General features: G+C 40.9%; 2 protein-coding genes across 3 annotated transcripts; one reads left to right on the forward strand and one right to left on the reverse strand.

The window, feature by feature from the left end:
* ZNF410 (zinc finger protein 410) lies at window positions 1-19383 on the forward strand. Its single transcript, XM_030949338.1, has 10 exons — window positions 1-31; window positions 1206-1416; window positions 10126-10261; window positions 10549-10782; window positions 11072-11263; window positions 12122-12281; window positions 12599-12780; window positions 15466-15555; window positions 16650-16775; window positions 17293-19383. Exons 2-10 carry the CDS (start codon window positions 1384-1386, stop codon window positions 17475-17477), a joined length of 1338 nt encoding a protein of 445 aa, XP_030805198.1. The 5' UTR covers window positions 1-31; window positions 1206-1383; the 3' UTR covers window positions 17478-19383.
* Window positions 18520-27832, reverse strand: FAM161B (FAM161 centrosomal protein B). 2 transcript variants are annotated; one of them, XM_030949337.1, is made up of 8 exons: window positions 27500-27832; window positions 25759-26321; window positions 23701-24038; window positions 23179-23306; window positions 22720-22887; window positions 22139-22229; window positions 20636-20766; window positions 18520-20416 (listed from the first exon to the last, which is right to left on the reverse strand). In XM_030949337.1, exons 1-8 carry the CDS (start codon window positions 27646-27648, stop codon window positions 20326-20328), a joined length of 1659 nt encoding a protein of 552 aa, XP_030805197.1. In that variant the 5' UTR covers window positions 27649-27832; the 3' UTR covers window positions 18520-20325. The 2 variants fall into 2 exon arrangements, 1 of the variants encoding a protein (XP_030805197.1); XR_004060763.1 differs by lacking the exon at window positions 22139-22229 and having other exon boundaries at window positions 20280-20416.
* Between the last annotated feature and the right edge of the window lie 49 nt (window positions 27833-27881).

The raw sequence follows: 27881 nt of genomic DNA on the forward strand, positions 1-27881 counted from the left end.
GGCTCGTCACGTCCGGGCGGCGGAGATGCCGGTAAGGCGGGTGCTGGGGGTGGTCCGGCTCCTGCGGGACTTGCCGACCCCCGTGGGTTGCGGGAGCCCAGCGAGCCGCGGGGCGCGAGGGGACGCCCCGGCCCTCCTGTCCTTCCTGTCCCCGCTGCCGGGGCCGCCCCTCACGGCTGCGGCCGGACCCCCGCCCTGGGGCGGGCGGCACCTGCCCCGCCGGGCCTCGGCGCTCCGCCCTGCCCCCGTTCCTCCCCGGGCCTCCGCAGGGCTCCTCCCGGCCGGGGCGGGGGCAGCTGGGCCTGGCAGCTCTGGCTCTGGTGCCCGTGGGTCGCTCGGGGCCCGCCCTGCCGGGCACGGGCTGGCAGGGGCAGCGGGCGGCCGCGGGAGCATCGCCGGGCCCGCTGCGAGCGCAGGGCTGAGTTAGTCTGCGCCCGCTCGCTCGCTCGCTGTGTGCGGTGTCTTGTCCCTCCGCGGCAAGTGAAGCTCCGTGCTGCAGTGCTGCTGTCAGGAGTGTGAGAGGAAGGCTTTTAGGTTCTCTTTTTAGCTGGTCCAGTGTTCTCGTTACTTTTTATCATAGTCGATAGACTGGTAGTTGTGTTGGAAAGAGGAAAAAACTGTTTGTAGTTCACATTTTTCTCCCATCAGCAGTGTCTGAGTGTTTTCCCGGCAGGCAAGAAAAACTTGTTCTTATGTTCCCTTTTTAGCACAAGCATCATATGGGTATTTGTGAAATGAGTTCTGTTTATCTGGGCTCATCAAGAAATTAAATTTCTGATTCTGTGAAATATCTCGACTGACAGGAAGAACTGATGTTTCCTACTGACAGGTTGTTTGTATATGGCTCCCTTTTATCAATAATTTGGATAATTCCACTTTGTTGTGGACTGGGAATTCAGCTTCCTAATATCTTGCATACTTTATGTGATTTGCAGTTGATCCCATAAGTTTCTAGAACAAACAAGGCAATTATCCATTAAAAATTAGTGATTGCAAAGAAAATGTGGTAAATAACATCTTGAAATTAATTTTTAAAGGCTATTTTCTTGATTTAGTGAAATTAGAAATCCAGGAACCTCAGTTAATGAGTTTTACCAATACCTCAAAGTATAATTTACAGTTGCATCAACACATGTTCACTTCTTTTTGCTTTGCTCTTGTTTTTCAGTTCCTCTTTCTTTATGTTTCCTTTTTTGTTGTTTTAGGTTAAATTAATTATTTCCGCAGCAGAGCTTCTTGCAGAAGGACCACCACACTGGTTTGCACTTAGGAAAATATGAAAATAAGCAGGGAGTGTTGTTCTCTCTGAACTAAAAAAAAAACTAAAAAAAAAAAAATCTGTGCCTTGCTGAGAACAGCTGCAGGAGTTGGACATTTGAATCAATGTTATCGGATGAGTTAGAATCCAAACCTGAGGTGAGCAATTATGAACTGAGTTTGGTTCCCAGGAACATTTACGGGCAACACTTAGAGTCAATGAGTTTAATCAGATTGCTGCTTACATACTAATTTTCCAAGTGTTTTCAGTGACATCTTCTAATGCTTCCATGGTTTGATTTGAATGGTAAAAAATTAGAAAATATTGCAAGTTTTTTTCACCTCCTTTCAAGTATCAGCCAATATTGTTGCCTGTTCTCAGGTTACATTTTTTCCACTATTACAGCATTCATTTGTTATGAGAATAAAATAAATTAACAAATTGACTATTTCTTTCCCTCAAACCAAATTGAGTTTACTTGGTTTTGGACAATCTGAATTATTCTATCAGCATCAGCTAGTCCTGTTCTTCAAAGTACTCCTGTTGCCATTCACCAGTTGGCAGAAGTGGTAGGCAGCAGCACACAGGGGATCCCGGTTGCTTAGTGTGAGGCTGCTGGACTGTTCCAGGTTCAGCTGGGCATGAATTGCAGGGACATTAGTGCATGCACAGCTGGCCACAAACAGGTAAAGCATGAACATTATCACATGCACAGGGAAAGCATGAACAGCCATGGTTTGCTGGTGGGATAGCTGTACCCTCATCACTCGACTCTTGTGCATACTCACATTCACATCTCTGCCAGGCCTACAGTCCTTCTGCCCAGAGCCAGGGCTTTTAAGCCAGTTTCTGGCTGGAATATTTTTTGGTTTTTTTCCAGACTGTGGTAGCCTCCTACTTGCATTAGTCAACTAGAAGCTCACTAGCAGTGGACTAGCTTGTGGTAGAATATTTAGGAATGTCTTTGGTAATTAGATAGGAGGGACTGCAGTGATCAGGCACAGCAGTGTACTGACTAGCAGCCAGCAAACATATGCTTGGAGTCTCTTCTCTCCCCGCTACCCCTGGTTCTTCATTTATCTACCTTGATTCCTCTTTTGATCCTCCCCCTAAACATAGCATAATAAGCTTAACACATCCTGCTGTCTTTGTTGTATTGGATAGTAAGTTTGGTCTCTCATATGAGACCCATTCTGATAAGCCACAATAGCTTTTTTTCTTACCAGTTAAAATTTCTGGTGAGCCTTTACAAGATGTCGCTCTAGCAGCGTCTCACTAATCAGTTGCTGAGGAGTTCTGGGTTTTGTTACTCTTACCTGTAACGCGCTCGATACAAGTGTTTCCAATTTGTTACATTCAACACCACCATCACCACCACCTCCTGCCTCTCCTATTTCTTGCCCTTTTTTCAGGTTGAATGGCCATTAGCTAGCTCTCTGTGCATTAGAGGTCCCCACTTAAAGATGCAGGGGTTGTATCACTTGGTATTCTTGCTTTTCCTCGTTCTCAGCTTTACCTCTGCAGATGGCTAAAGTCCTAGAGGAGAGGACATGGTACAGCTATGAAATACCTTTTGAGGAAGTTTGCAAGACTTAATTGAATGGTTTTTGTTGAGTCTTCTCAACAAAAGTCTTGCGTTTTTATCCCTGTGAGCAATACAGCATGTATCTTAAACTGGTACTCTAAAAAGAATGATGATTACATGCTGGTAATTCATTACAGCTCATGTGATATATTAAGGCATTTGTTTCTTAACAGAGCAGCCAAAGCCCTTCCAATCACACTGTTCAGGAAAAGTAGCTGCAAATTCCTAGCAGCTCTGAGTAGTCTCAGCATGATCTGCAAAGAGTTCCTCTCTCTTGTCTTGTCACTGATATCTCATACATTCTGTCAATTTTCTTCTGAGTTCTGAACTGTAAGGTGGGAGGACTTTGTTACTTTTGTCTGTGAATGGATGGTTTCCCTTAGGTTATTTCGGACAGCCGAGGACTAGGACAGCTGGAATGCTCATTGCTCATTCCTCAAATAGGAGCTGTAACTGGGCCTTGTCTTTTCTTGACTTGAGTAAGGTATTTGTTAATTAGGCTTGTTTACATAATAGTCCTATTTCCTCATGGCAGAGTTGCATTTCCTTCCCAGCAAGCCCATAATAAGAGTTAGCTGTTTATGCTCCAGAAGAAACAGGCCTGGTAAATAAAAAAAGTTACAGTGGTTGTTGCAGAGGGTATCCTTTCTGTAGATGCTGTCTTCTAAACCATATTTCTCAATACTGATCAAGGCTATTTTATACTAAAAACTTTGATTTATTTCCATGTATACACACCCTTTTTTTTTAGTCCTGATTATGAAACTTGGGTGTTAAGTTAGTACTATTTTCTATTGCTTTGATGTGAAACTGGTAGATCCCCTTTTTACACTTTTCCCAAATAGCAGTTCAAGTGTCTCTGAAAATAAATAATGATTTTATATTCTCTAGTGAGCCATGGCACCACAATTCTTATAGCCACAGATGTTTTTTCATATACCCTACCATGTGAGAAATATATTAAGAGCTAGCTGTATTTCCGTGACATCTAGATGATAACAATAGAAGCACTGTCTCTATTGCATAGACTTCTTTGCTACTGATTTTATTCCTAAAGAAGCCACCAACATACCATTACATATTTAATGCTTGAGTAGAGGTGAATCCTCCCTTCATAGGAAGTTACAAAGTTGCTTGGAGACAATTGTATGAACAGATGGATCTGCTTTTTCTTCTGGACTCCCTGCCCCCAAAGCTATGTAACTGTCATCCCTCAGGGAACTGCTAAGATTTGCATTTTGCATGCTTTAAGCCTTCGAGGTGATTTATCACACTTGCACATATTTCCAGTCACCTCCACCATACTGGTCCAGTACAGGGTGCTTTCTGCTCTTGGGGTAACTCCCAGCATGATCAAATTAATTACAACTCTGTTCTGTAAATTGAATTAGTTACTGAAAAGGGCATGAAGAGAGGTATTTTAGCCTCTCCTTTCTCTCCTCCTCACACAAGGAGAGACCCTTGTGATGTAATTAGTTCCCCAGAGGCTGTATGGGAGGAGGACATCCCGGTTTCTAGGTAACAAGCCTTCTGCCCTGCACACCCTTCGGCTCCAGCCCCTCCTTTCTCCTCCCCCTCCACTAAATTTTCTTTTGACCTCTTTATTTTGTTGTGGTTCACTGGTTAAATTTAGAACAGGAATGGCTTTGATTAAAGACATGGTCCCTGCTGCTCTGGGAATCTAGTCTAGCTCTCCAGCTGTCTAGTGGGAGGATAGATCTGAGGTTCTGGAGAACCTTCTTACCCTGTCCCTCCCAGCAATCCCTACTTCATCCAAAGCAGCTGCCTGACACTTCTTGGCTTTTGAATCATCTATTATGGGAGAAACTTAAGATGATCCATCCCAGGTGGCCATATCATAATTTGTTTCTGGTTTGGTTGTTTTGTTGGGTTGGTTGGTTGTGGTTTTAGTTTTGTTTTCTTTTTGTTTTGGTTTTTTTTTTGTGGTTTTGTTTTGTTTTGTTTGGTTGGTTTGATTTGGGTTTTTTTGGGTTTTGTTTTGTTTTTTTGTTGTTGTTGTTAAGGATTTCTAGTGCAGATTCTCGGTTCTTTACACAGTTTTTTGGTTGTTGTTTGTTGTGGGGGTTTTTTTCCGTCTCAGGTCAGCGACATTATTTAAGTCTCTTGGTAACACAAGCATTCTGCATAGTTTGCAGTGATAGACCTTGGCATAATCCTGTCCAACCATTTCTTATTGACCAGCAGGGATAACAAGTATTTGCTTAGTGACCAGAGCCAAGAAATACTTTACATTTTTAATACATTCACTGTCTGTATTATTTACAGAATTTCAGTTATGTGGCATTTCAGCTGAAGTAGTTAAAGGAGGTTATATTCAAGAAGGTGATATGGCAGAGCAAAAATAAAATTCATTATATCAATATCATTCATTATATCATTACATCATCATATGAACTTTGCCCTCCAAGGATTATAGATTCTCTCTGTGTGATTCACTTCTGTCCCATAAAGTTTCAATCTCTTGAGTCAAGGATGTCCTTTTGCAATATTAACATTTGTTTCAAATTCCAAGGGATGTCTTAGCTATAGAGTAAAGCCACCTCATGCCTGTTATTGTTCCTTTGGTAATCTGTTAATATTCTGTACATTCAGTTTCCCTAACTATAACTATTCTGGTGTCCCAAGATGGCCTATCTTCTTTGCTTACAAATTCTAGCACTTTGGTCATAGTGGATCAGTCTCCTCCCTATGGAGGGATTCTACAGTCAGCATCTCAGGAATATTTACAGCCCATTTGGGGACTGTTTGTGATGCCAGATGTTATTTGGTTATGGCATCTGTCAAACTGTATCATCTGGGAGGCTCCTGCCTTCCTGGTCTTTCAGACATGAGACCACTAGACTGTTCCCAGGTGCACACCCAAGTGCACCTGGGCCTGAACGGCAGAAATGTGCCTGTGCACACACAGACAGTACAGACATTATGGCTGTGTGGCAGGATAGGGCTTTTACCAGCACACTCAACACAAATGGCATTCCCGTGGAAAAGAAAGGCCACAAATGGCCTAATCCTGTCCCTACTTATCAGGTAAAAAGGCTTGACATTTTCTAGCATATCACATGTGCCCTCCCTTGGCTGACATGCATACTTGTGGTCCTGCATCTGTCCACTCTGCCAAACCTTGAGTTCTTCCAGTATCCATCTCCAGGCCTTGGGCTTTTTCATTCAACCTCTGGCCAGGATCTTGGGTTTCCAGATGGTGTTTTTCTCTATTTCACAGGCTATGCCAAAGTGAATTTAATCAAATGTGAATGTACTCAGAAACCATTTAAGAGCAGAAAGCATTAGAGAGGATGAGATAGACTCCAGGGGTGATGCAGAGCAGCATCCTGCAGCCTGCTAATGTGGTCAACCAGTATTACCCCCAATCCTGTTTCTGTCCCCAGTAGCTGTTTCTCCCCTATGATCCCTTCATTTCCTTACCTTTGGTCCTTCCCCTAAACATCCATAAGTTTTTCACAGTCCCACAGTCTCCGCTCAAGATACCTTGGTATGTTTTACCCAGTCCCAGAATTTCCCCCATATCCCATAGGAAGTTTGCTCTTGCCAATGAGATATGGGTTCTGGTAACCCAAGATAGCATTGTTTCTCTTCCTTACAAAGTTTCTGGTTGAATTTTTTCAAGGTCAAACTCAAGTTATTCCTGTACTGGCCCATCCATCACTTTCCCAGGAGTTTTGGGTATTTTTGCTCTCTGTTATCTGCAGTTTGCTAGAGTTTGTTAGTGTTTGTGTATCTGTGCATTTAATTTATCACCTGTCCTGTTCCTAGATTTCTGTGCTGAATAGCCAATTACCAGATAGCCTTATAATTTCCTATTTACTTTCAGCGAAAAAACCATATTGCAAGAAGCTTAAGACAGCATGACACAATGTTTGTAATGAGTTTTTTCCTGTATTCCAGTTGCTGTGTTTGTCCACAAAGGTATTCAATGATTTTGAATAGGAAGGCTTAGGAAAAATCTGTCAAGATAAAACTAACATGGAAACTTTTTATTTTGTCTGAATTATTTGAGTTGATGATTGGTTTGCTTTAGTTTATGTGAAGGGTTGAGGTTTTTTTATTTCACATTTTAATAATGGCCATGATTCATGTCAGTTTGTTTCCTTCTGCTTTTTTGCCCTCATAATTCTCTGTACTAGTTTGTCATTACTTTACAAACCAAATTAAAAGGAATTTCTTTCTTCTGAGCATCTGCTTGTGGTTGCTGCATTTTGCTTTTCTCTAGTGGCTTAATTTGCTATGTTGAAGTGGAGAGTTTGAAGCAAAGCTTTCTTCTTGTAGGAGGCAAGTTTCATTTAGGTCTTTTTGTATAAACATAGGTAAGTCCATAAAACAGGTGTTTCATGGTGGAGTGAGAAGCAGTAGGGCTCATCAGCATAAAAGACAATCCAATAATTTAGATCTATCTTAGTGTTCACAGTTTTTAGTCTCTAGTTCTTTTTTCTGCTTGCCTTGTGCATTATTCCTAACTCTCTTTTTACTTCTTTCTCCTATTTTTTAATCCTTAATTAGAATGCATGGCCCTGGGGTGGGGGGGTGACTGTCTCTTATTGCCTACTTATTTTTTTGACAACATAAAAATAGATTCATCTTCTTGCTAGGTCCTCTGGATAATATATCTAAGATGAAACAATTCTAAGCTTTCAAACTGCCATCTGGCTTGTGGCCTAGTTCAAATGGCACATTGCCATCTGAATGACTGCAGGACTTAATTTGTACCTTCATAATTGTCAGTGATGACAGCCTGCTCCTAAGGGAGGGTGAGCAGGGAGTCAAGGGTGATCCCAGCCCAGGCAGTGCCCTCACAGACCAGGGCACAATACTGCAGCACCTGAGCATGGAAGGCAGAGACAGGTGCTGGAATCCACAGCCCTCAGCCCTAGATAAGGCAAATTGGTGAACCAGTCCAGGGTCTACTCAGAGTCCAGCAGGAGCAGTAGAAGATGGGGCTGGAGACACAGATGCAGTAAAAATCTGAGGTTCATGCAGTAGACAGGGCTTGAGACAGGTAAACCTACAGCACAATTCAGGAAGGGAATGACTGGCCCAGGCTGAGCTTAAAAGGAGCCCCTAGGCAGACAGTGTGGGTGCAGGTCCCAGGGAGACCAGTCAGGGCTCTTAAAGCTTCAGAGTTCCTACAGCAGCAGCAGCAGCTCTTTGATTAAAAGTGTTTGAGAAAGCATCAGTATTTCTAGTGTTTTTGTGAGAGGAAATGAACATAGAGAAATCAGAACACAAAATACAATTTTGTTTGTTTTCTTTACAGTTTCTTTGATTTAACAGACTTTCTCTTGATGTAAGAGAGACTCAAAAGACTGCTGTCTGCCACAGGAATAATTTGGAATTAGATAGTTCTGAAAAGGAAGTATTAAGACAATCACAACATAGAAAATAAGAATCAAATTATCTGTGACTGTTGGGTTTTAATCACAAATATACAATGGGCACATCAGGATTTTTTAGTCTTTTTCTTTTGACACTGATGAACTATCTCACTGCACACACACCACCATCTGGGTTCTCTGTGACTGCATGTTAAAATGTGTCACAATGAGGGTAGTAGCTTTTGAATAACTATCTTGTACAATTTCCTTCTGAATGCCAAAGATAAAGTTTGCTACATACAGTTGTTTGCTAGACAGCAGCAGAATCAGCAGAATGCAGGATTTTTGTTAAGGAGTTTCCTAGAGATAAGGAACTTGAGGTTTAACTTTTTAGTGTATTGTTACTGTCCATATTTCTTCATTAAGTGTTTAAAAACCCCTGAGAATGTGAGTATATAAGTTAATTTGTTTGACAGAACTTAAAGGCAAACAAATAGATCCTAAGTGTGGGGTTTGAGCAGTATTTTCTCTGAAATGTGGAGTATGTGTCTGGGTGTGTTACAACTGGCCCCCTTCTGTCCTTCTGAAGTGTAAGGAAGGGGGCCAGTTGTAACACACCCAGGGGAGTGATACAGGGGAGGGATTTGAGTGCATATTTAAAAAAGCTCGTGTAGTTCACGGAATTTGTTCTGTCCATTGCAAAAGTTGGACTGTGTTGTCTCCTAACTCCCAGCAGCACTTCCTTTGTTAAATCAAAATGAACACAGGCTGAGTGCTTGTAGCTTTATCCTTATAAGCATGGGCAGCAGAAAGTACCTGGTTGTGTTCAAGGGTTGCTGTCTAAGGAAAACCTTCCTGGATTTCTTTGGGATCTATCCCCACACTTCTCATTTCACTTGCTAACTAGGCTGGCTTGGGGTTCATTAGCATATGACACGCACTAGAAATTAGTGTGTGCCACTGGAGAGCCACTGGAGAGAGCAGGACCACACAGGATGCAGGTAAGAATGGAGTTTAATAAGAAGACAGGATGGAGTGTAAGATTTAGGCTGTGCCAGACAACTGAATTGACCAACTTCCTGCTTATGTGCAATGGGCCCCTTTTATCCTTCCCTCTCCATTTTCTTATGTTTGTTCTGCCCTGATCCATCTTGATCTTCTCCTTTTCCTGCCTTTGTCCTTTCCCCTAAACAATGCCTAATGAGTCCTGTACAAATCCCCCCAAATCTTTTGACCAGTCCCAAATTCCTCCCCAGGGAATGCATCTCAGTTTAAGACCTGTACCTCTTTATACAATAGTCCCCCTTGTTTCATGTAGTATTTTGGAGAGGGTTTCTTCTGTTAATCCCCTTAGTGGGTGGGTTGGTTGTCCATCTTTGATGGTTTTAGGAGTAGTTGATTTGGATGGGTAAGGCTGTCTGTGTTCTTCCTTTTGTCATCCCAACCATGTTTCTCTGATTGTTATCTGCCTTTGAATAGCCATATGATAGACATCTTTGTAACTAGTCTTCTGATTGCTTTTTTTTAATTTAGAAAAGGCCAACTTTCAATTAAGTATTTAAAGACAATGATTTTAAAAAATACCTTTGCCAAAGGCTGTGGAAAACATTACCTTGAAATGTTAGACCATAATAAAGTATCAAGTGGTGAAATGTTAATTAAAAAGAAATATAGCCTAACTAGACTTACTTTGCAATGATCCGGAGCTGTTTATTATATGTCGAATGAGAAGTTTGTAGGTATTTCAGAGATGACAAACAATTCTTTCCTTGTATTAATATAAATTGAAAACTTTCCATTTATATCTGTATGTATTCATGGTATTATATTCAATGTCTCCTACAAGACAGTAGGGACTACTGGATTGACTGTATTTAGTACTTTTTAAAATGATTTGTGCTGCTCTTGACCTAATCTTCAGTATGTTTTTTCAGCTGCTGGTTCAGTTTGTTCAAAATACTTCTATTCCACTGGGACAAGGACTGGTGGAATCAGAACCAAAAGACATCACCTGTCTCTCTCTGCTTCCTGTTACTGAGACCTCAGAATGCAACAGACTCATGTTGCCAGGTAAGATCTATGTGGCAGATCTTTGTGACCCTGCCCTTCACACAGCTGTCTTTACTTCACCACTGGCCACTGTCTCCTGCTGATCAGACATTCCAGGAGTGGAGGAGCAACTTCAGCAGAATGACTGAATCTTCTCATTTAATAGTGAAGTCTAACTAGTTAGAAACTTCCTCCTCCCTTCTCTCTCAAGTTCTGGGGTTTTTTTCTTAGAAAAATAATTTCATAGGTGTCCTTTAGTCACAGTGTATTTATACTTTTATTTACTCTAGTTTCACTTTCCTCATTAGATGATGAAAGAGATCTCGCTTCTCCAAGTCACACTAATTCTTCCAAAGATGTTTCTTCATCTGCTGTCTTGAGAAGTCTCCAGGTAAATGTAGGCCCTGATGGAGAGGAGACAAGGGCACAGAACGTACAGAAACCATCTGAACTTCTGTCAACTCCAGAAACTTCTAGTTTATTGCAAGACTTCCAGCCCAGCGACAGCACTTCATTCATTCTTCTCAACCTAACAAGAGCAGGTAATTTTCCTTCTGTTTGTCATCTGGCTGGATATGTCTCAGCAGAATGCAGGAGATACAAGTACAACTCTGTCCCTGCTGCTTATGAAGAGGAAAGATAATGAAATTTGCTGGGCATTATTGGATATTTTAGCAGCATTTAGTCATCAACATCTTTCTACAATGTAGAGGTCAGTGGAGACTTTTTCAGGGCAGCTATTTCATCCATGCTATGAACCCTAATCTCTGAGAAACAAAAGACATTTCCCTCTGTGGCATTATTGTTTTACAAATTTGTCTTCTTTTCTAGGGCTGGGGTCTCCCGCAGAGCACTTGGTGTTTGTTCAGGATGAAGCAGAAGATTCTGGCAATGACTTTCTCTCCCATGACAGCACAGACAGCAGTACCCCATGGTTCCTACGAGTGCAGGAATTGGCCCATGACAGTTTAATTGCTGCCACTCGGGCACAGCTCGCAAAGAATGCCAAAGCAAGCAATAATGGTAGGAGATCCACAGATTGTGTCTCAAATTTGAATGTTCCATACAAGACCCCTAGTTTCACATTGTTTCTTCCTCTCTTTAATTCTCTCTTTCTTTGAACCAGTTATGACATCTTCAAATCATCAGTGACAGGATTATACAGAACAATTATGCTTTTTTCTTTATTATAAATAGGCTTCTCATTTTTTCTTGGGGAATGAACTCTGGTGGAACCATCTGTTCATTGTAGCCTACTAGTTCTCCAGTACATGTAAAGAATATCTTCTTGCTGACTGCAGCTGCTTGTTTTTCAACTTTCATTTTCACTTTTAAGAGCCTATTTTTAATATGTACTGTGAATTATACTTTCTTTTTAGCTCCACTGAGTTTGGAGATCAGTTTTCTGGAGAATTCATAGTTGGATTTAGTTACATGCTTCAGACTTAATTATTTTAATAAATAATTGCATGCAAATGCAATATCTCTTATTTTAGCTGAGGTGTTTTTAAAAGCAACTTAGCTAATAGGTGAAATTGACTGCTAGTTAAAATTGGTTGTTTGATATTGATATAGAGACCATTTTTACAATTTCTGGTGCACTGGCTTTCTATTCTTTTTGTGATAAGCCTTATCTGGTAGCAGCTGATCTGATCCAGATGGCTTGTTGGAAATAGTTTATGGGCCTGGTAGGGTTTGCAAATCTGTGTCTGATCCCTGCTATAGGCTAGGCAGCAGCATGTAGGACATCCTAAACAGTTAGTAGCCAGACACAGACCTGATTTACAATCCTGTATCATATATGATGCTGTTTTTTCTATTACATTTGACACATTATAATCTGTATATTTTTTAGATTTCACTGGGCTTTTTTTTTTCCAGGGGAAAATGTTCATCTTTGCACAGGAGATGGGCAACCAAAAGATTCAAGCCCCATTCCTCATTTATCTCGTGTGGAAAGAAAGCTGAAGTGCACAGTTGAGGGCTGTGATCGGACATTTGTATGGCCAGCTCACTTCAAGTATCATCTGAAAACACACCGGTGAGCAGAATGAAGCTATTTGTTGTTATGACCTTGAAAAATGCACTTTGTGTTTGAGATAATGTTAGGTTTTGACATTAAGAAGCTGTGAAAGCCTGGCATTATTCATAGAAATATTAGGTCTGTTGAGTGCTTTAAGTCAATTATGCTGAAAAACTTGGATTAGATTTAGATAATTTTGCAGGTCCTTGTTATGTTTGGTTTAGAATTTTTGTATTTTAACAGGTACTCATATTTAATAAAAGAAAGAAGTCAAATGTTCATGAAAAAATGCATTGCAGTAACTGGTAGTGAAACAGCTTTTTGTTGCTTTGCAGTAACGACCGCTCCTTCACCTGCCCAGCAGAAGGCTGTGGAAAAAGTTTCTACGTCTTGCAGAGGCTGAAGGTGCACATGAGAACTCACAATGGTGAAAAACCCTTTGTGTGCACAGAACTGGGCTGTGGTAAACAGTTCACAACAGCTGGAAATCTGAAGAACCACCTACGAATTCACACTGGTGTGTTTTAGACCTCACCTATTTGTGGTCTGCTGAGGTGGGGTCTTTCCTGAGGAATAAACCACTTCCTCCTCTGTCCTCAAACTACTGAAAGTATTATGTTGTTTACCTCTGCCCTCCATTAATGTCCCTTTTCTGTCAATTCACCTCGATCTGTAGGTCAGCTAAATCAAGTGCTAATCTCTTTTACTATCCTATATAGTTTCACACAGGCTTTACCTTTCAAATGGCGTGTGGTGATGCTATATTCTGCTCAGACACGTGCTCTGAAGATTCCCTTCCAGTAGTGTGATGAAGGGAGGGATATGTGAAACTAGACTGTTACCAAGGGAATAGTTAGTGAACATGACTTCTGAAATTGTGTTTTGTAAAGAGGTTATTTAAAATTCCTGAAAGGCTTAATAGCTTAGATAGTAGGAGCTGTACTGACATCTGCCTAACTGACTAGCTTGTGTTACCTATGCTGCTTGTAGAATGACTACATTTGGGACATACAGGGAAATGAGGAGTGCAGTGGAATGAATAGCAAAAATATAGTAGCAAAGAAAAGTAGAAAAGAGCATTAATTAGAAGGCAGCATTGTGGTGTGCAAACTGCTGTTTGCACCAATGCTAATTTGGGATGTTACTGTATGCTGGAGCCTGTACACTCTCAATTCATGCTCAGCTTTTATAGTAAATAAAATAAGAACCTTTATTTCATAGTGCTGTATTTTATACATGGTTTGTTTATGATGGCTGCTCTGGAGAATATGATCCTGCCTTGTCAGTATTTTTAGAAGTTGGTATAGCAGCCAAAGTGCTTTAGGTATTTTTGTACTAGAAAGTTGTTTGAGAGAGGCACAAAAGTTACTGTTGAAATGACCAGCAATATAATAATGACCAGCAATTTAATTAATGACCTGCAAAGTTCATAGTGAATAATCTGGTGATTTTGTTTGTTTAGTTTTTAAGCCTCAGGGTTATCGCAACACTCAAACAAATGGCCCAGTTTAGGCTTCTTGGAATATTGTTAGAGATTCCTTGATGGCCTTGCAAGCATTGTATTACAGTTGGTTAACATTTCAAAATAACCTTGACAAGTGTGCGAGAACAAGGTCTCCTTGGTAAAATGAAATTACAGATTATGTGGGTCGCCAGCAGCTGTTTGTGCCTTCTGCCTTCCTTAAACACGACCGTATGGTATGTGGTGTGTCGATGCACATGGGAAAAAACTGCTATTTTAAAGTATGTGCAGTCTAGCTGGAACACATGGTTTGGGGGCAGATGTTGGGATGTAGTTAAAAATTGTGTATCCCAATAATAAAATTTTGAATGTGTAGTAACAGCAGCCATAGTTTTTGCAGTTTTCTTTTGCACTTACAGCTCCCAGCCAAGGTGCAGATTAAGTTAATAGGCCCAGCTGATACATGCACAATCCTCCGTGGTAAGAGAGCATTCTGCAACCAGCAGAGTAGTAGCTTCTGGGGGAGTAAATAGTAGCTTCTTAAACTGCAAATGGATAATGTGGAATTAACAGTTTGATCAGACCAAAGGTGTTATCAAATTGCAGGTGTAAATAGCTCCAGGGTGTCTTATAGATGGATCTGTGTGCTGTTATTTGGGTCAATGGTAGTTTTTCCAAACGTTTAAAGATTTATATCAAGCCTGAAAGTACAATCAGTGTTTGAGACTCTGCTACATATTTCAGCTTTGTAACACCAATTGGAACATGCTGTGTTGATCCTTTTTGCTTACAGCTGTCAAATGCTATTGTAGATAAGAGGCTAATAAATGAGGTGTTGGGAGAAGAGTTCTAAAGGCAAAGTCACAGCAGAAATACCTTTAAAAACAAGTTTTCTCTGAAAGAACTACATATATGTTGTACAATAAATTGTTAAAATAGCTTGCTTAATTTCCTGTGGTCTTGCTATTACTCTTGTACAAGGGTCCAGTTAAAAGACTTGAAATCATAGTGTTAAACATGGTATATTGAGTTATTTAGTGGGATGTTGCAGGCAAAAGTTATGTCTAGCTTTATTAAGAGAGTGTTCAAAACAGATTAATTTTATTGCACTGCATTAATGTAGTAACCTTCCAATTTTTCATAAATAAATCCAAAATAGCTGGGATATAAACTTCAGCCCATGAGAACATGAGAACAATTTGTGCCTTGAATTACAGTTCTTCCTCACATAGATATAAATGACTGACACATCTCTCACAGGATTTTGGCAACTTCAGCCTGATCTGAAATAAGGTATAGCATCTGATATGAAGGGAAATACATTTAATGGGATTTTTGGCACTGAGAGGCAAAAAGGGAGCAGGACCCTGTGAGTGTGTGGAACAGAGAGCTGGTTGTTGAGAACTGCAAATAGAAGATAAATCATAGATCAAGTAGTTTTATATTATTCTATTATTATTTGTATAGTTGGAAGATTATCTAGAAACAGTGGTCCCTGGCTTCAGTTTTGATGAATGATGGTCTAAGAATATTTTATAATAATGCCTCTGTTTCCTCTGGTGAAGAGAATGCTGTAAAAGCCTTAGGAAACTAAGGAAGGATGTGCAATTTCCATGGAACTCTGATATACATAAGGCCAAATGGGAGAATAGAGTAGAGATGTCCAGGCTGTTCTCAGGGACTTGGGCAATCAGATTAAGTTATGATCCCAAAATCTAAGAACTTACTTTTCCCTTGTAGGGGAAAAACCCTTTCTGTGTCAGGCACAGGGATGTGGTCGCTCCTTTGCTGAATACTCCAGTCTTCGGAAACATTTGGTTGTCCACTCAGGTAAGAGTCTTCATCTGACATTCTGTGATCTGTCTGAAAAAAGACTTTTATTGTAGGACTTTGATTTGATTTCCTTAAGAAAAAGGAAATCTGGTTTCTACAGAACTTCTGGTCATAGTGTTTTTTTGACTTCCCTTTCCTAGTGCCTGTAGGCTGTACACTTTAATTTTTTAGGTTGTATCTATTTTTAAACTGAAATTACATTCTAAAATTTTTTTCTAAAATATCATGAAGTTTAATATCTTTTTCATAGCTGCCATTTGATTATTTAAAAGAGAGACTCTAGCATCTCTATATATTAACCACAGCCATTTGAATCTGAAATCTCTTTCAAGTGGATTTCTACCATAGGTAGAGTTTTCTGGTATTTTTTCCTACTACATACTTGTAATTGGACAAAGGTTTAGGTGGAAATGTATTTCACAAGTGTTTCAAAGCTTCTGCCTTCTGTTTTGATTGATCTGTCGTAAATATCATCAGCACACAATGAAAATGGTATGTTTGGGGAATAGGAGATTTTATTGAGGTAATAACATTTGGGATTGAGTTCTCCACGCTCTTTCTGTCCTGTCTCTTTGGCTTCCATGCCATTAAGCCAAGAATTATGGACAGCATGCTTGTATTGTGAAAATGATGAGCTGCTCTGTACAATGAAAATCCTTTCACAGTGACAGGTCATCATCAAGTCTGTGCTCAGTAATGTAAAGCAGATGCTGCAATTCATTGTGTGATGGCAGGAGACAGCTTGCTTGCCTCTGGTCATTTTATTCTATATGTGGGACATCAAGTATTTCCATACCAATGAGTAAATGATTTCAAATAACTTGTTACCTCTCATCAATCTGACTTGAAGACTTTGTTACTCTTCAGACTTGAGTTATCCAAGAACTGCCATTACTGATATCTAAACCTCTTCCGTTCTAGAAGCTTATGGCCCTCCAGGAGATGGGAATACGTCTCATTTGGTTTTTACTGATAAATTACCACCAGTGGTATTAACAGCCATTTCAAAACTGTTATTAGTGTTTTAGTTGATGAAGTCTCTTCTCCCAATTTGGTAATTCTTGGGATATTTTTCCCCCTTTGACTCCAAGGAGTGAAGCCCCATCAGTGCCAAATTTGTGGGAAGACATTTTCCCAGAGTGGTAGCAGAAATGTGCATATGAGGAAACACCACTCTCGAATTGGAACAGCTGGCAGCAGGGAGCGAGAACAGCCAGGTAAAGAAGGGAGCACACTCACTTTGGGGAAAAAGTGCAGGAAAACAATTAGTGGATGGTCAAAGAAAAGATGTTTGTCCTGATAATATGAGACCACAAGCCAGTAAGAAACAAAAGTCCGTTCCTCTTGGAGATAAGGACTGTACCCTTCCCCTTGGTGGTCAAGGAGCAGATATGTTTATTGTTTTCAAAATCCATGTGAATCTAGTTGGGTTTTTTTAACATGGATTTTTTCCCTTGGTTATGTTTTCTTGTTGCAAGCAGCGTGGGTTTTTACACAATGTGAATTATTATAAAGAGAAAGCCAATCCTGCATAAGATCCCACCATAGTAAGGTTCAAAACAATAAACATGGTATTTTCCATCCATTGGAGCACTGGCTGCCCAAAGAGTAGGAATGGATAAAGTAGGTGTCTAGGGAAGAATTCAGTATGACTTGAAGGGGGGCAGGGATTGTATCTTATATTGCAGTAATTGCATCATGGGAATTCTCTTTTACCCTTTTTTTTCACAATAGAGTCACTGATGGGCAGCAGTTTGCTGGAAGAATCGACAGTGCATAGTAAGAATCTCATCTCCATGAACTCTCAGCCCAGCCTTGGTGTTGAGTCTCTGCACCTGCCAGACACTGAGTCAATTATTGGAGTAGAAGAGGGTGAGACCAGCTGCTCTTTTTTCCGCCCTCTTATATGTGGTGACTGAGATGGGATCGATCATTCCACCTTGAGGCTCACCACATTGCAGTGGGATGAATGAACATTGCTTTAACTGTGCACAGAGGGGTGGGTAGATAGTGGATGAATCCTAAAACTGGAGTTGGAGAAGATCTACTGGACCAAGTTTCTCTCTTGCAGAGTTTGAAAGGTGAAGTCTACTTAGGTGTCACTTAGCCCATGTTGTGGAACGCCATTTCAAAACTGCTTATGCAGTCCATCTCCTAAAGCCTAAAGTGTTTGTTTTGCTGGAGCACCTAGGAGCCCCAGCTAAGGACCAGGACCTCATTGTGCTAGGCACTGTTCAAATATTCAGTATCTTGAGCAACAGGCCTTCCTTCCACCCTTTACCTTCAGAGACTATATTCTAATACATCTCACTGTCAGAAGCTGACTTACTATATGAAATAAATGTACTACTTGTTATCATTTGGTTATATTTGCTGTGTTCTGTTCCTGCTTTTCCCAGTCATTTTTCTCCAAAATGTTTTTGGTATATCAAGCTCTTTAAATGAGTCTTCCACATGGTGTTCTGAATACTTTGTTAACTTAAAGAGCCTTCACAACTGGTGTTACTGAGAATGCAGAGTTTTGCTAAGGTACTGTGTATCTGTAATAGCTTCTATGCAAAGGGAATGCCTAGAGTTTATATTTCTCCCTAGCTGAATGGAAAGGTAGTGCTGCTGCTGGTACAGATATTGTAACCTGGAGGTTCCTGCAGAAGCTCCACCAGGTACCTGGGAATCAAAGTGATGCAGCTTGGCTGCCATCTCAGCAATTGATGGGAGATACTCCAGTGAGATGTCTTCTTTTCTACAGTATTTCTGTAGGTTAGCTGAACAGGCTGTAAATCTTGTAACTGAATATAACCAAATATTTTCATAAAATGCAAAAATCCAGAACCATAGTTGAAACTCTTTATTTCCATACAATTTTTGAGAAATATTAGGAGAGTACAGCTCTCTTTTAGGATTACAGAAACGTAATCCTCCTTTCAGAACAAAACTTTGTTTAGCAAGAGAGATGTGAGTTTCAGTTACTTAGTTTGATGCTTTTACTTTATTGCATTTCTGCAATTTCAGTTTAGGGACCAATATGAAGGCTTTAATTTATTTGTTATTATATTCATGCATGTCACCTTAGTATTTTTTAAAAGGATATGGCATAATAATTTAAACTTTTGTTCCTCCTTTCTTAGGGTTTCCCTTTTGACTTCACATACTTGGAAACTTCTTTTTTCAGCACCATTAACTATTATTATGGAAATCAGCAACCAATTTTAGTAAATACCCTTTAAAATGTATGTATTAAAATTTCAGTCCCACTGCTCCAAATATATCCATACAAAGAGGCTTTAAACCACAGACTTAGAGCATGGAAGTAATCTTCTTTCCTTCCTCTTTCAATGTGGCAAGGCACGGTGACAATGGTTACATCACTGCTCTTTTCCAGGGGGTACCCAGAGAAAGAACAGCCTCTGGATGTCCTACACAATTAAACCTGTGTAGGAACTGGTACACTGGAACAGCCTTTCTGGAACCCTCCAAGGAGCTGAAGCCTGTTCTCAGTGTGGAGACTGAGTCACTAATGAGGATGTTGCAGTTTGGTGCATTCAGTCTGTAGTGTAGCAGTGTGAAACCCCTGGGCCACAAATCCTTGGATTTAGTACTTTGTTATGATTTTTAATCATGCATTATTTCAGTTTTATATCTTTGTCTAATGTGGTAGGTCTGACAGGTACTGTATTTCTGACTTGATGATAAGGCTGTGTTGTTACAGTGTAAGGAAGAAAGGATTGAGGTGACAAAAAGAGACACATCTTGTATTTAAGTAAGTGAGGAAAAGATGACTGATAAGGAAAATTGAGCAATACGGAAACATCCTATTTATTTGAAAATATTTTAATGTCAAAGTGCAAAATTCTCAGAAAACATTCCAGGTGGCAAGGATTTTTATTTTTGAAATGATTATTAGTGTCAGGCAAAGAAGGATCACTAAAGTGTGAAATACCCCTTTCAAGGTGCACTAGGCATTTGAGTGCAATGTCCTGGCAGGCAACACCTAATCTTTTTTCCTCCAAAATCTATCTTTGATATCACAGTAACCATACAATTAGGACAACAATAATTCAAAGTGATGCATTAAAAGTGTTTAATTACAACGCTCTTCATAACTTTGGTTGTTTTTTTGGGCCAAATTAATGACCTACATTGGTAAGATGTTGAAACACTTTCAATTCATGAAACATGGGAGATGTTTTAATATAGGAAGACTATTGCTTCTTACTAATGGGGGGAAGAAGGCGAGCTGGTAGTGGGTGAATGAAGAATTAACAGCAGAGAAGACTTCCCTTTGAGTCTTCTCCCAAGATGGGTCAAATCGCGATATTTGCTTTTGTAGAAATACCTTGTTTGAAATCATTCTACCACACATGTCTAAAAAGAGGTTTAGCACAGTAGAAGGCATTCTCCCTTTCCTGTGTGCTTCTGTGGCATGAATGCAAGGAGCTGACAGTAGAGGATGCACGTCTTCAATCTTTTATATCTACTTTTATCCAAAGACAGTGCTTCAACCTCTCTAACTTGTTTTGTTGCCCATTAAAGGGAAAGAGCTCACACAAGGGACACTTTTGAAGACTAAGGGAGGCTGCAGGGTTTGCTGGGCTGAACAAGACAGGCTCTAAACAACAGCTGTTTTTTTCCCTTTACTAAATTCTCCCATCTCACCCCACAGCAATTTTTAGGTGCCAGCTTAAACTATTAAGTTCCTGAGGATTAACCTGGAGAATCTTGAACCAAAGAAGTCAAGAATTGATTGATGGATTCTTCTGCAAGCTTTTATGTTGCCACTCCCTTTGTGCTCAGTTCCTCCTGAGGTACTCCTTGCTGTTCAGTACAGTCATCCTTTTCACCCCGAGGCTTGGGCACCCTGCAGAAACAGCGATGGGCTAATACCAGAAATGGTTGGCCCCGTGCATATGAAATAGGGTGCAGTCACAGGAATTCAGAGAGAGAAGCCACAATGCTTAATAAGAACAGTGAAGTTTAGTTTTTCCTACGCTAGATTATAGAAACTGGAATGCATTCATTAACAAGGAAAATATTTTTAATCACAGACAAAAGAGCTGTACTGCATTGTTTTTATTACCTGTGAACATCAGATTCTTCTTCCAGCAAGTCAGTGGCATCTTTTCCTTTTTTCCTTACAAATTCTTTGCTTAGGCCAACCTGCTGCAGGGTGCGTCTGTAGCGACGCTCTGCTCCTTGACGAGCATCATGCTGTGAAATCAAAACTTAAACAGTAAATGCAGAGAACTGGGGATTCCCCATAACAGTCAACTGGTTTTGAAGCGTAAATCTGATGCCCCTAATGGGGACAAGAGGACAACACAACCTCCTGTCCAAAATTTTTGTAGTCTATACAGTACAGTACTGAAACTGAACACTGGGACAATGTCTTACATGTCCCAAAGCCAGAGCTCATGTTTTCCTGCTTCAGTTCTTTTTTTTTCTTCCTTCTTCTACCACATTCCAGTCTTACCAGACTGGTATACTTGTCAGAGTTAGGACTCAGACACTCAAATCAAAAACATGTGCAAAACCCAAGTTATGTGAAATTCTGTAAGCACATTTGCTTGTAAGTGGTAAGAACTAACAACAGTGAAGTAAATAAATGGAGAGTGCCTGTGAAATAACTTCATATCAGCTCAATTGAAAAAGAAGCATCTTGAGTCCTATATTCTCACTGTTTCCAAATGAACCTTGCAAATCAATGTAGTCTGAGATTAGGGTTTTTCAGAGGGACAGTCCCTAAAGATTAAGGTGTTCCATATGGAAGGATAGAAACCTAGTATGAACATAAGTGAACACTATTGATAACGGTGAATTCTTACCAATCTGGTACATGGAAATATTACCAGTATTTATCACACATGTGTTCTCTGCCTCCATTATCAGAACAGAAAGCCTGATCTAGGAGGGTACTTTCTGTTGAGAAACTTTAAATCAGCATATTGTCAATGTATTGTCACTGTCTCTAACCAGCTGCAGTTCCTGCAAAGAAATGAAAGTGAAAGAGAAAACCCAGGGAAAAAGATACAGTACAGATTGTATCTACACCTCAGGTGCAATAGAGATTTGCAGCTGGTACTGTGTGATGGTTGAGATGTGCTGAGTGCAGCCCCAGATTGCAAAGCCTACAGGTGATAAAGGCAACATAATCATCATTAATGTTCTTCTGTAGCAGTAGAGGTACAAAGAAAAAGTGCTTAACTGGAGAGGGTTTTAAGAAAAATTTTTGCATCTCCAAAATGTAGTCTATGGTATTCAGGTGCAGAATAGGTATTTATTTAATTTCTGGTGTGATAAGGCCTTGATTTTCATCAGACCATATACTGTGATTGCAATATATACTTGGAACTGGCAAGCTCTTAGAAATAAGCCTGAATGTTTTTTTTCAAGGAAAAAAATAGGAAGGAATTTAAAGTATACTTTGGTGGCTTTTCCATGTGTTATTTTGAGTGCACCCCAGAGACTGAGACCGTTTGTACCTTCTCATCCATGAACTAATTTGAGACTAGATTTCTTAATGTCTGTCTTAAATGAAAGACAATTTCTCCTATTGCCCAGAAACACCACTTATCTTGGTGACCTGTTCGAAAAGGAATGGTCTGTTCTTGACTCGCAGCTTCATTTCTTCCAGCTCCTTTCTGTATTCTTTTGTTCTGTCTTGCATATTTTGCCTGAAATACAAAAATTGCCTGTCTACTATAGGTTACCTCTGACTGTAACTGATCAGGAATGATGAATTCTCAGTGAGTGTTCCATTCTTTAAATCACTTTGGTAATTCTCCTGATTCTGAATGCTGGGAAAAAAAACCTATAGCTGACAAGTTATGGACCTATTAGCAAAGCTCTTCTAGACTGTAAGCAAAAAACAAGTGTTCACATTTTTAGAAAAACTCGTCTCTTACGTGTTCTTTACCAAGCTACACATTACAGTTGACTGGCTTGTACAAATTAGTTTCTACAAACGTTAATCTAAAGGAAACGGTTCTGAATGGAAGGAGAAGCGTGAAATTGTAAAGATATCCAAATGAATGTGGAATGAATACAATAACCAAAAAAGGCTAGGCTAAGAATGTTTTTATACCCAATCTGTCCTAAAGAATTATCTGATGATCTTCAGTTAGTAGAGCAAATGGTTATTTTTGTGCAGAGTAGGATACTGACCTGTTCTGTTTTAACTTCTCCTTTTGTGTTTCCTCCAGACTTTTATGAGGATCCAGTGCTTTTGCTCGGCTGTTCACAGACTTTTGCATAGCTTGACATTTCAATTTCTGTTTCTCCAGCCAATAAATTCCTTCTTTGTCCCCTTCCTTTTTGTTATCTTGGGCATATCTATATGGAAAAAAAGTTACTGATGAGCCCAAGTGGACTGCCAGACCCACATGCTAGGTGGGAATTTCACTTTTGTAGTCCTCCAAGGAGAAAAGGCAAAATTGCAGCTGTACAAGTGTGCAGTTTCCAAAGCAACTGGGAGACAGAGCAGGACTTAACAAAGAAAGAAGACAGAGAAACATTTGGGAAATGTATTGTTGATGTAGTTGATGTGATGACAGAAAACACTGGGTTTTTTTCCTCTGTATTGGTCAGTAGTTGTACAGTCTTGTAGACAAACTTTCTACCTACCTAATAGCTGATTCTCTCTTTCTAGTTGCATCTGTAATATGCACAGGAAGGGTGTTGGAAGAGAGAGAGGAAAGTCCAGGCAGAGAGTGACTTTTTTGCACTGAAACCTTGGAAAGCTTCTGAGAATCCTGAAAGAAATGAAACTTTATTCAGTGTATTTGTTCACAGACAGTTGCTAGTACAGAATCTCCTCTGTTATTTGCCTACCAAAGAGAACAGCTGGGCTATTCTCTGGGCTACTCACTCTTCTCTCTTCCATCAGCAGAGATTTACATATGGATGGGCTGAGGGACAAGGTGAAGGAGACACGATTAGAGCTATGAAAGGGTGACTGAGCCTTAGCTGTCATAGCTCATTTTGTGTAGAATTTTGTTCTCTTGTTTGGCCTAGAATTCTGCAGTACTCTCAATACAAGGGCAGATGTCACAGGATGTTAACCATTAATAATTAAATGCTATAAACTTGAGAAGCTGGTATCTTGATAGGAGAAAGCAGTACCACAGAAATATCCAGCTATCTCACCTTTATCTTTTCATTAGCCTGCCTCTGCCTGGCATGGAGATTGGAGGTTCTCAGCTTGAATGGCTTATTACGAGTTGGCTCTTTGATTTCTTGTCTCCTTACTGTTTTCCTCTGAAACGCCCAGTAAAGTTCTTCAAAGTCTGGTATTGTTGGATTAATCTTTGGTTTGAAGCTGAAACTTGTGTCCTGTAAGAAGCCAAGTTTTTCCTGCTTAGTTCTGGCGGCAGTTCGGGACTGAGGCTCTCTCCGACAGTTGCTGGTGTCTATAGGAGCTACAGAGCTCTCCAGCAAATCCTTTGCTCTCATTTGAATGCGAATTTCCCTGTAGAGTTCAGCTTCTAAAGGATCAAAAGGAAAGCAATGAGAAGACCCGTGAGTGACATAAAAGGCCGTGAAACTGCCACTGCCCAAGTCTAAACTTTCCATTATTATGGCAGCTACAGATACAGGAGAGATCAAACATCCTGTGCTCTCCTTTCCCCCTTTTTCAGTCCCTCTCTCCTCTGCCTCCCAGGGAAAAATAATTCAAAGATACCAGTAAAACCATGGTAGGGTCTCCTTCTTAGGGATTCATTTCTAGATATCTCTTTTACTTATTGGAGCAATAACTGAGCAGGACTTCTCCTATTCTTAAAGGTACCAGATAACTTGTGCCCTTTGTCTCCTTTGTCTTGCAGAAATGTTAATCTTCCATACTAGTCCCATACTTTTTATATGGGATTTACAGCCATGTTGACTATGTGGTACAAATGAGTCATTCAAGTATACTTGTAACAGATGATGGCTTTTCTATGTAATCTCCAGCAGTAATTGTCTATATTGGAAAAGCTTTTAAGTAAGGAACATTTGATGGATAGATCACGTTTTGTGACTTTTGTGACAAACTTTCTATAGAATATGTTTTAGATTATAGCATCAAACTGAAGTCCTTCCCTGTGCAGCACTAAATATTTATGAAAATGCAGACAGTTGGCTGAGGGTTGGTTTTTTGCTTTTAGGAAAAAAAATCAATACTGCTGTTTGCAAAATAAGATGGTTTTCAGTCAATTTATAGGTATTTATTGCCTGAAGTATGAAATGTTCATTTCTCCTCCCTTCTCATATGCCACATAGAAATAGAACAATGGTTTGTCCTTTGCTGCCTTTTACCTTTCTAATCTATTTAGGTTAAAACAGAATGTTTTCTGATGAAAACTGAACTGGTGTATCCTCAAGAAGAAATCACAGAAACAGTAAAAAAGGAGAAAAGAATGAGAAAAGCCATGAGAATTATTAAAATAGACTGGCTTAGTTCCCACATTCAAGCATGAAGTCTGAATTGCTTACTTCAAACTTTCAACTCTGGTGGCTTAAGCCATCTGAAAGCAGGCAAGCATCAGTAACAATTCCTTGGCTGCCCTGACTAGAATGGTCCTGGCACCTACTTTCCCTGTTTTAGCAACTGAGCCATTGCAAGAGGGAAGGCCACTGGAAACATCAGAGAATGGCAGGAGAGACTGGACTACTACACCATCACTTAGAACCAAACTAATTGCCTGATTTGGGCTCAGGAAATATTTTTCTTCTCTCCTAGGGGTTCTGTGCAGAATGAATCACTTGAATAGGAGTAAAATTGTCAGATCTAAGATACTGCATGGACCTTGGAGACCTATGGCACTACATCTGTCTTCATGTTTGTGTCACAAACCATCTCAGTCCCTTTAGTGCAACCAAAGGTATGGAATCCAGTGCAGGGAAAGATTCCCAGACTGTCACGATCTGCAGCAAAGTGGATATGGAAATCTGCCTGTAAAGCTCAATGTGCCCAGTTTTCTGGGGAGTGGAACAGAACTGCTGTTGCTGACACTCATACAGGACTACTGAACTTAGGGCACTCTACTGCAAGGGTATCTAAACAAAATGCAATGACCAATGACACACAGGAGACTCAACAACACCAGGGGACACTGGCCTTAGGCTCCAAGTGGTGCCCTACAAGCCATGATCTTACCTCCCAGCATGGAGACAGCAAGGGACAGGCAGGGAGGTGCTTTTACAGAAAGAGCCCTGGCATGTTACCTTTCAGTTTATCTCCAAGAAGTGAGTCATAAGTAGATTTAGGAACTTTTTTACTGGCTTGCTTCTGTTTGGAGCTCTCATTTGGGGTTGCTGCTGCCAGGAATTTTTGTCTGATAGCTTCTTTCTTTTTCTCTTCCTTCTCCAGAAAACTGAAGGGCCGCTGTGTTGAAAGTAGCAGCTCCTTTCTTTTCTGTGTTGCTGCTTGCCTGCGAATCTCATTCTGCTCCATTATTTCCTGATAAAGGGGCAGAAACACATGGGCAGGTACAGGCTGTGCCCGGAATTGTTTCTGACATTCAGCTTCATCCTGGCTTTGCCTTTTGTCTCTGTGTGTGTCTAGTTCAAGGAACATGTATGACTTCATCAACTCTGACTTTTTGCGAGCTTCCCGCAGGGTCATTTTGAAAGGCTGAGGGATGGTGATGGAAGGAATCCAGGGAGATGAAGCGCTTTTTGGCCTCAAGCGGGACTTAGGAAACAAGTGAGGCTTTTGCTGATCCCAGGTACTGTCTGAGGTGAGGTCGGTCAAAGAACTGGACTGCCTTATGTTACCAGATGTGTGACTAAGACAAACACATTATGAAGGGGAAATTAGTGACATTATTAAAAAACAGGGTTAAAAGAAGGGAGACACTACTGATTAAGAGAACGACACCACAGGCTGAGCTGGTTGTTAAAAGACAGGCCTAGGGTTTGTCATTCTCAGGCTCCATATTTCGCTTTGCTACCAAAGTTCGTGAGCAGAGCTTTGCTTGTTTTGTTTTCCATGTATAAAATGGAAGTTAGGCCTACTTAGCTTTGTCATGCAATTTATTATGCTGAGAGCACTCTATTGCCAGAAAGGCCACAAGCAAACCATAAAGTTCCAGCTGTAGGGTTATCTTGCTAATAGGTACTCAATATAACAGACAAATGCAGGACAGGCAATCAGGCACACAGATGCACAAATGCCAACAAACAGTACCAAACACTAGCATTCCTGGGATGCTGATGGGAATGTCATTACAAGAAACTGCTTTAGTGTGATGGTTGAGAGGTTCAGCTAGAAACTTTGTACCTGAGAAGATGACCATATTATTGACAATAAGAAAACCCACCTGAGACTATCCTGGGTCTCATTAAAATGGCAAACTTCTCATAGGATGTCTAAGGGTGATTGTGAAAGTGAGTGAAACTTAGATTTTAAGGATGGAATAAATGCAGGCAAAAGGAAGGATCAAGGTGAATCAGAGTGGACCAAGAACAGCAAAGGGGAAAAAAGGGGGAGGGGGGGAGACAGAAGGTGCAGATGATGTGTGAACAGACTCCTGGTCAATACACTTGCTGGTAATTGCTGCAGTCTCTTCTTCTTCATAAACTATTTCCTTTGTAAGAGTGCACGTGTGACCTGCTAGTGAATGCAAAGCTAGATTAACCACAAGGAAAGTCATCTGAGAGCTCGACCTTGGAAAGCCCACAGCTCTGAAGACTGGATACTGGATAAGAATGTGTGTCATCTGCTGGCACATTTCAAGCATGATTAGCTGATGAGTGAGCCGGGGATTTGTGCTGTTCGTGTTTTAGGTGAAAGCTGCTTACGTGGGCACCTACTGGCCCATCCTCCCTGCTGTGACTCCACCTGTGGCCAGTGTTCCGGCACTGTACACGCGCATTTTGGGGCATCATGCTCCGCCTCCTCCCTGGCCAGAGGGAGAAGGAATCCTGCACCCCATCCTGCCATCCGTACCAGGTATCGTCCTACCTGAGAGCCTCCCTCAGCTTCTCACGCAGAACTTCCGCCTCCCTCCTGAAGCCCTCCAGCTCCTCATCTTCTTCGAACACTCCGAGGTCACCCCATAATTCTGCCTGGCACGGTACGCCCGGTTCTAACGGAGACCGCCGGCCCCCCATCCCGATAGGACGCTCTCAGCTCCTTGCCCGGCGGCGGGAGACGCAGGGGTCGGCGCGTTACAGCCTGAGGGTATGTCGCGTAACCTGGAAAAAAACGAAACGAATCGGGAAGTGCGGGATCCGGGGTCGCGACCCCGCCTCCCCGCCCGAGAGCGCCGCAGCCGGGCCCCCGCTCGACTGCGGACCGCCGCCTCAGCCCGCCCCGCCCCAATGAGCGCGGCCAGCGGCGCTCG

The sequence above is a fragment of the Camarhynchus parvulus genome, chromosome 5, assembly GCF_901933205.1.
Source record: "Camarhynchus parvulus chromosome 5, STF_HiC, whole genome shotgun sequence".
Lineage (NCBI taxonomy): Eukaryota > Metazoa > Chordata > Aves > Passeriformes > Thraupidae > Camarhynchus > Camarhynchus parvulus.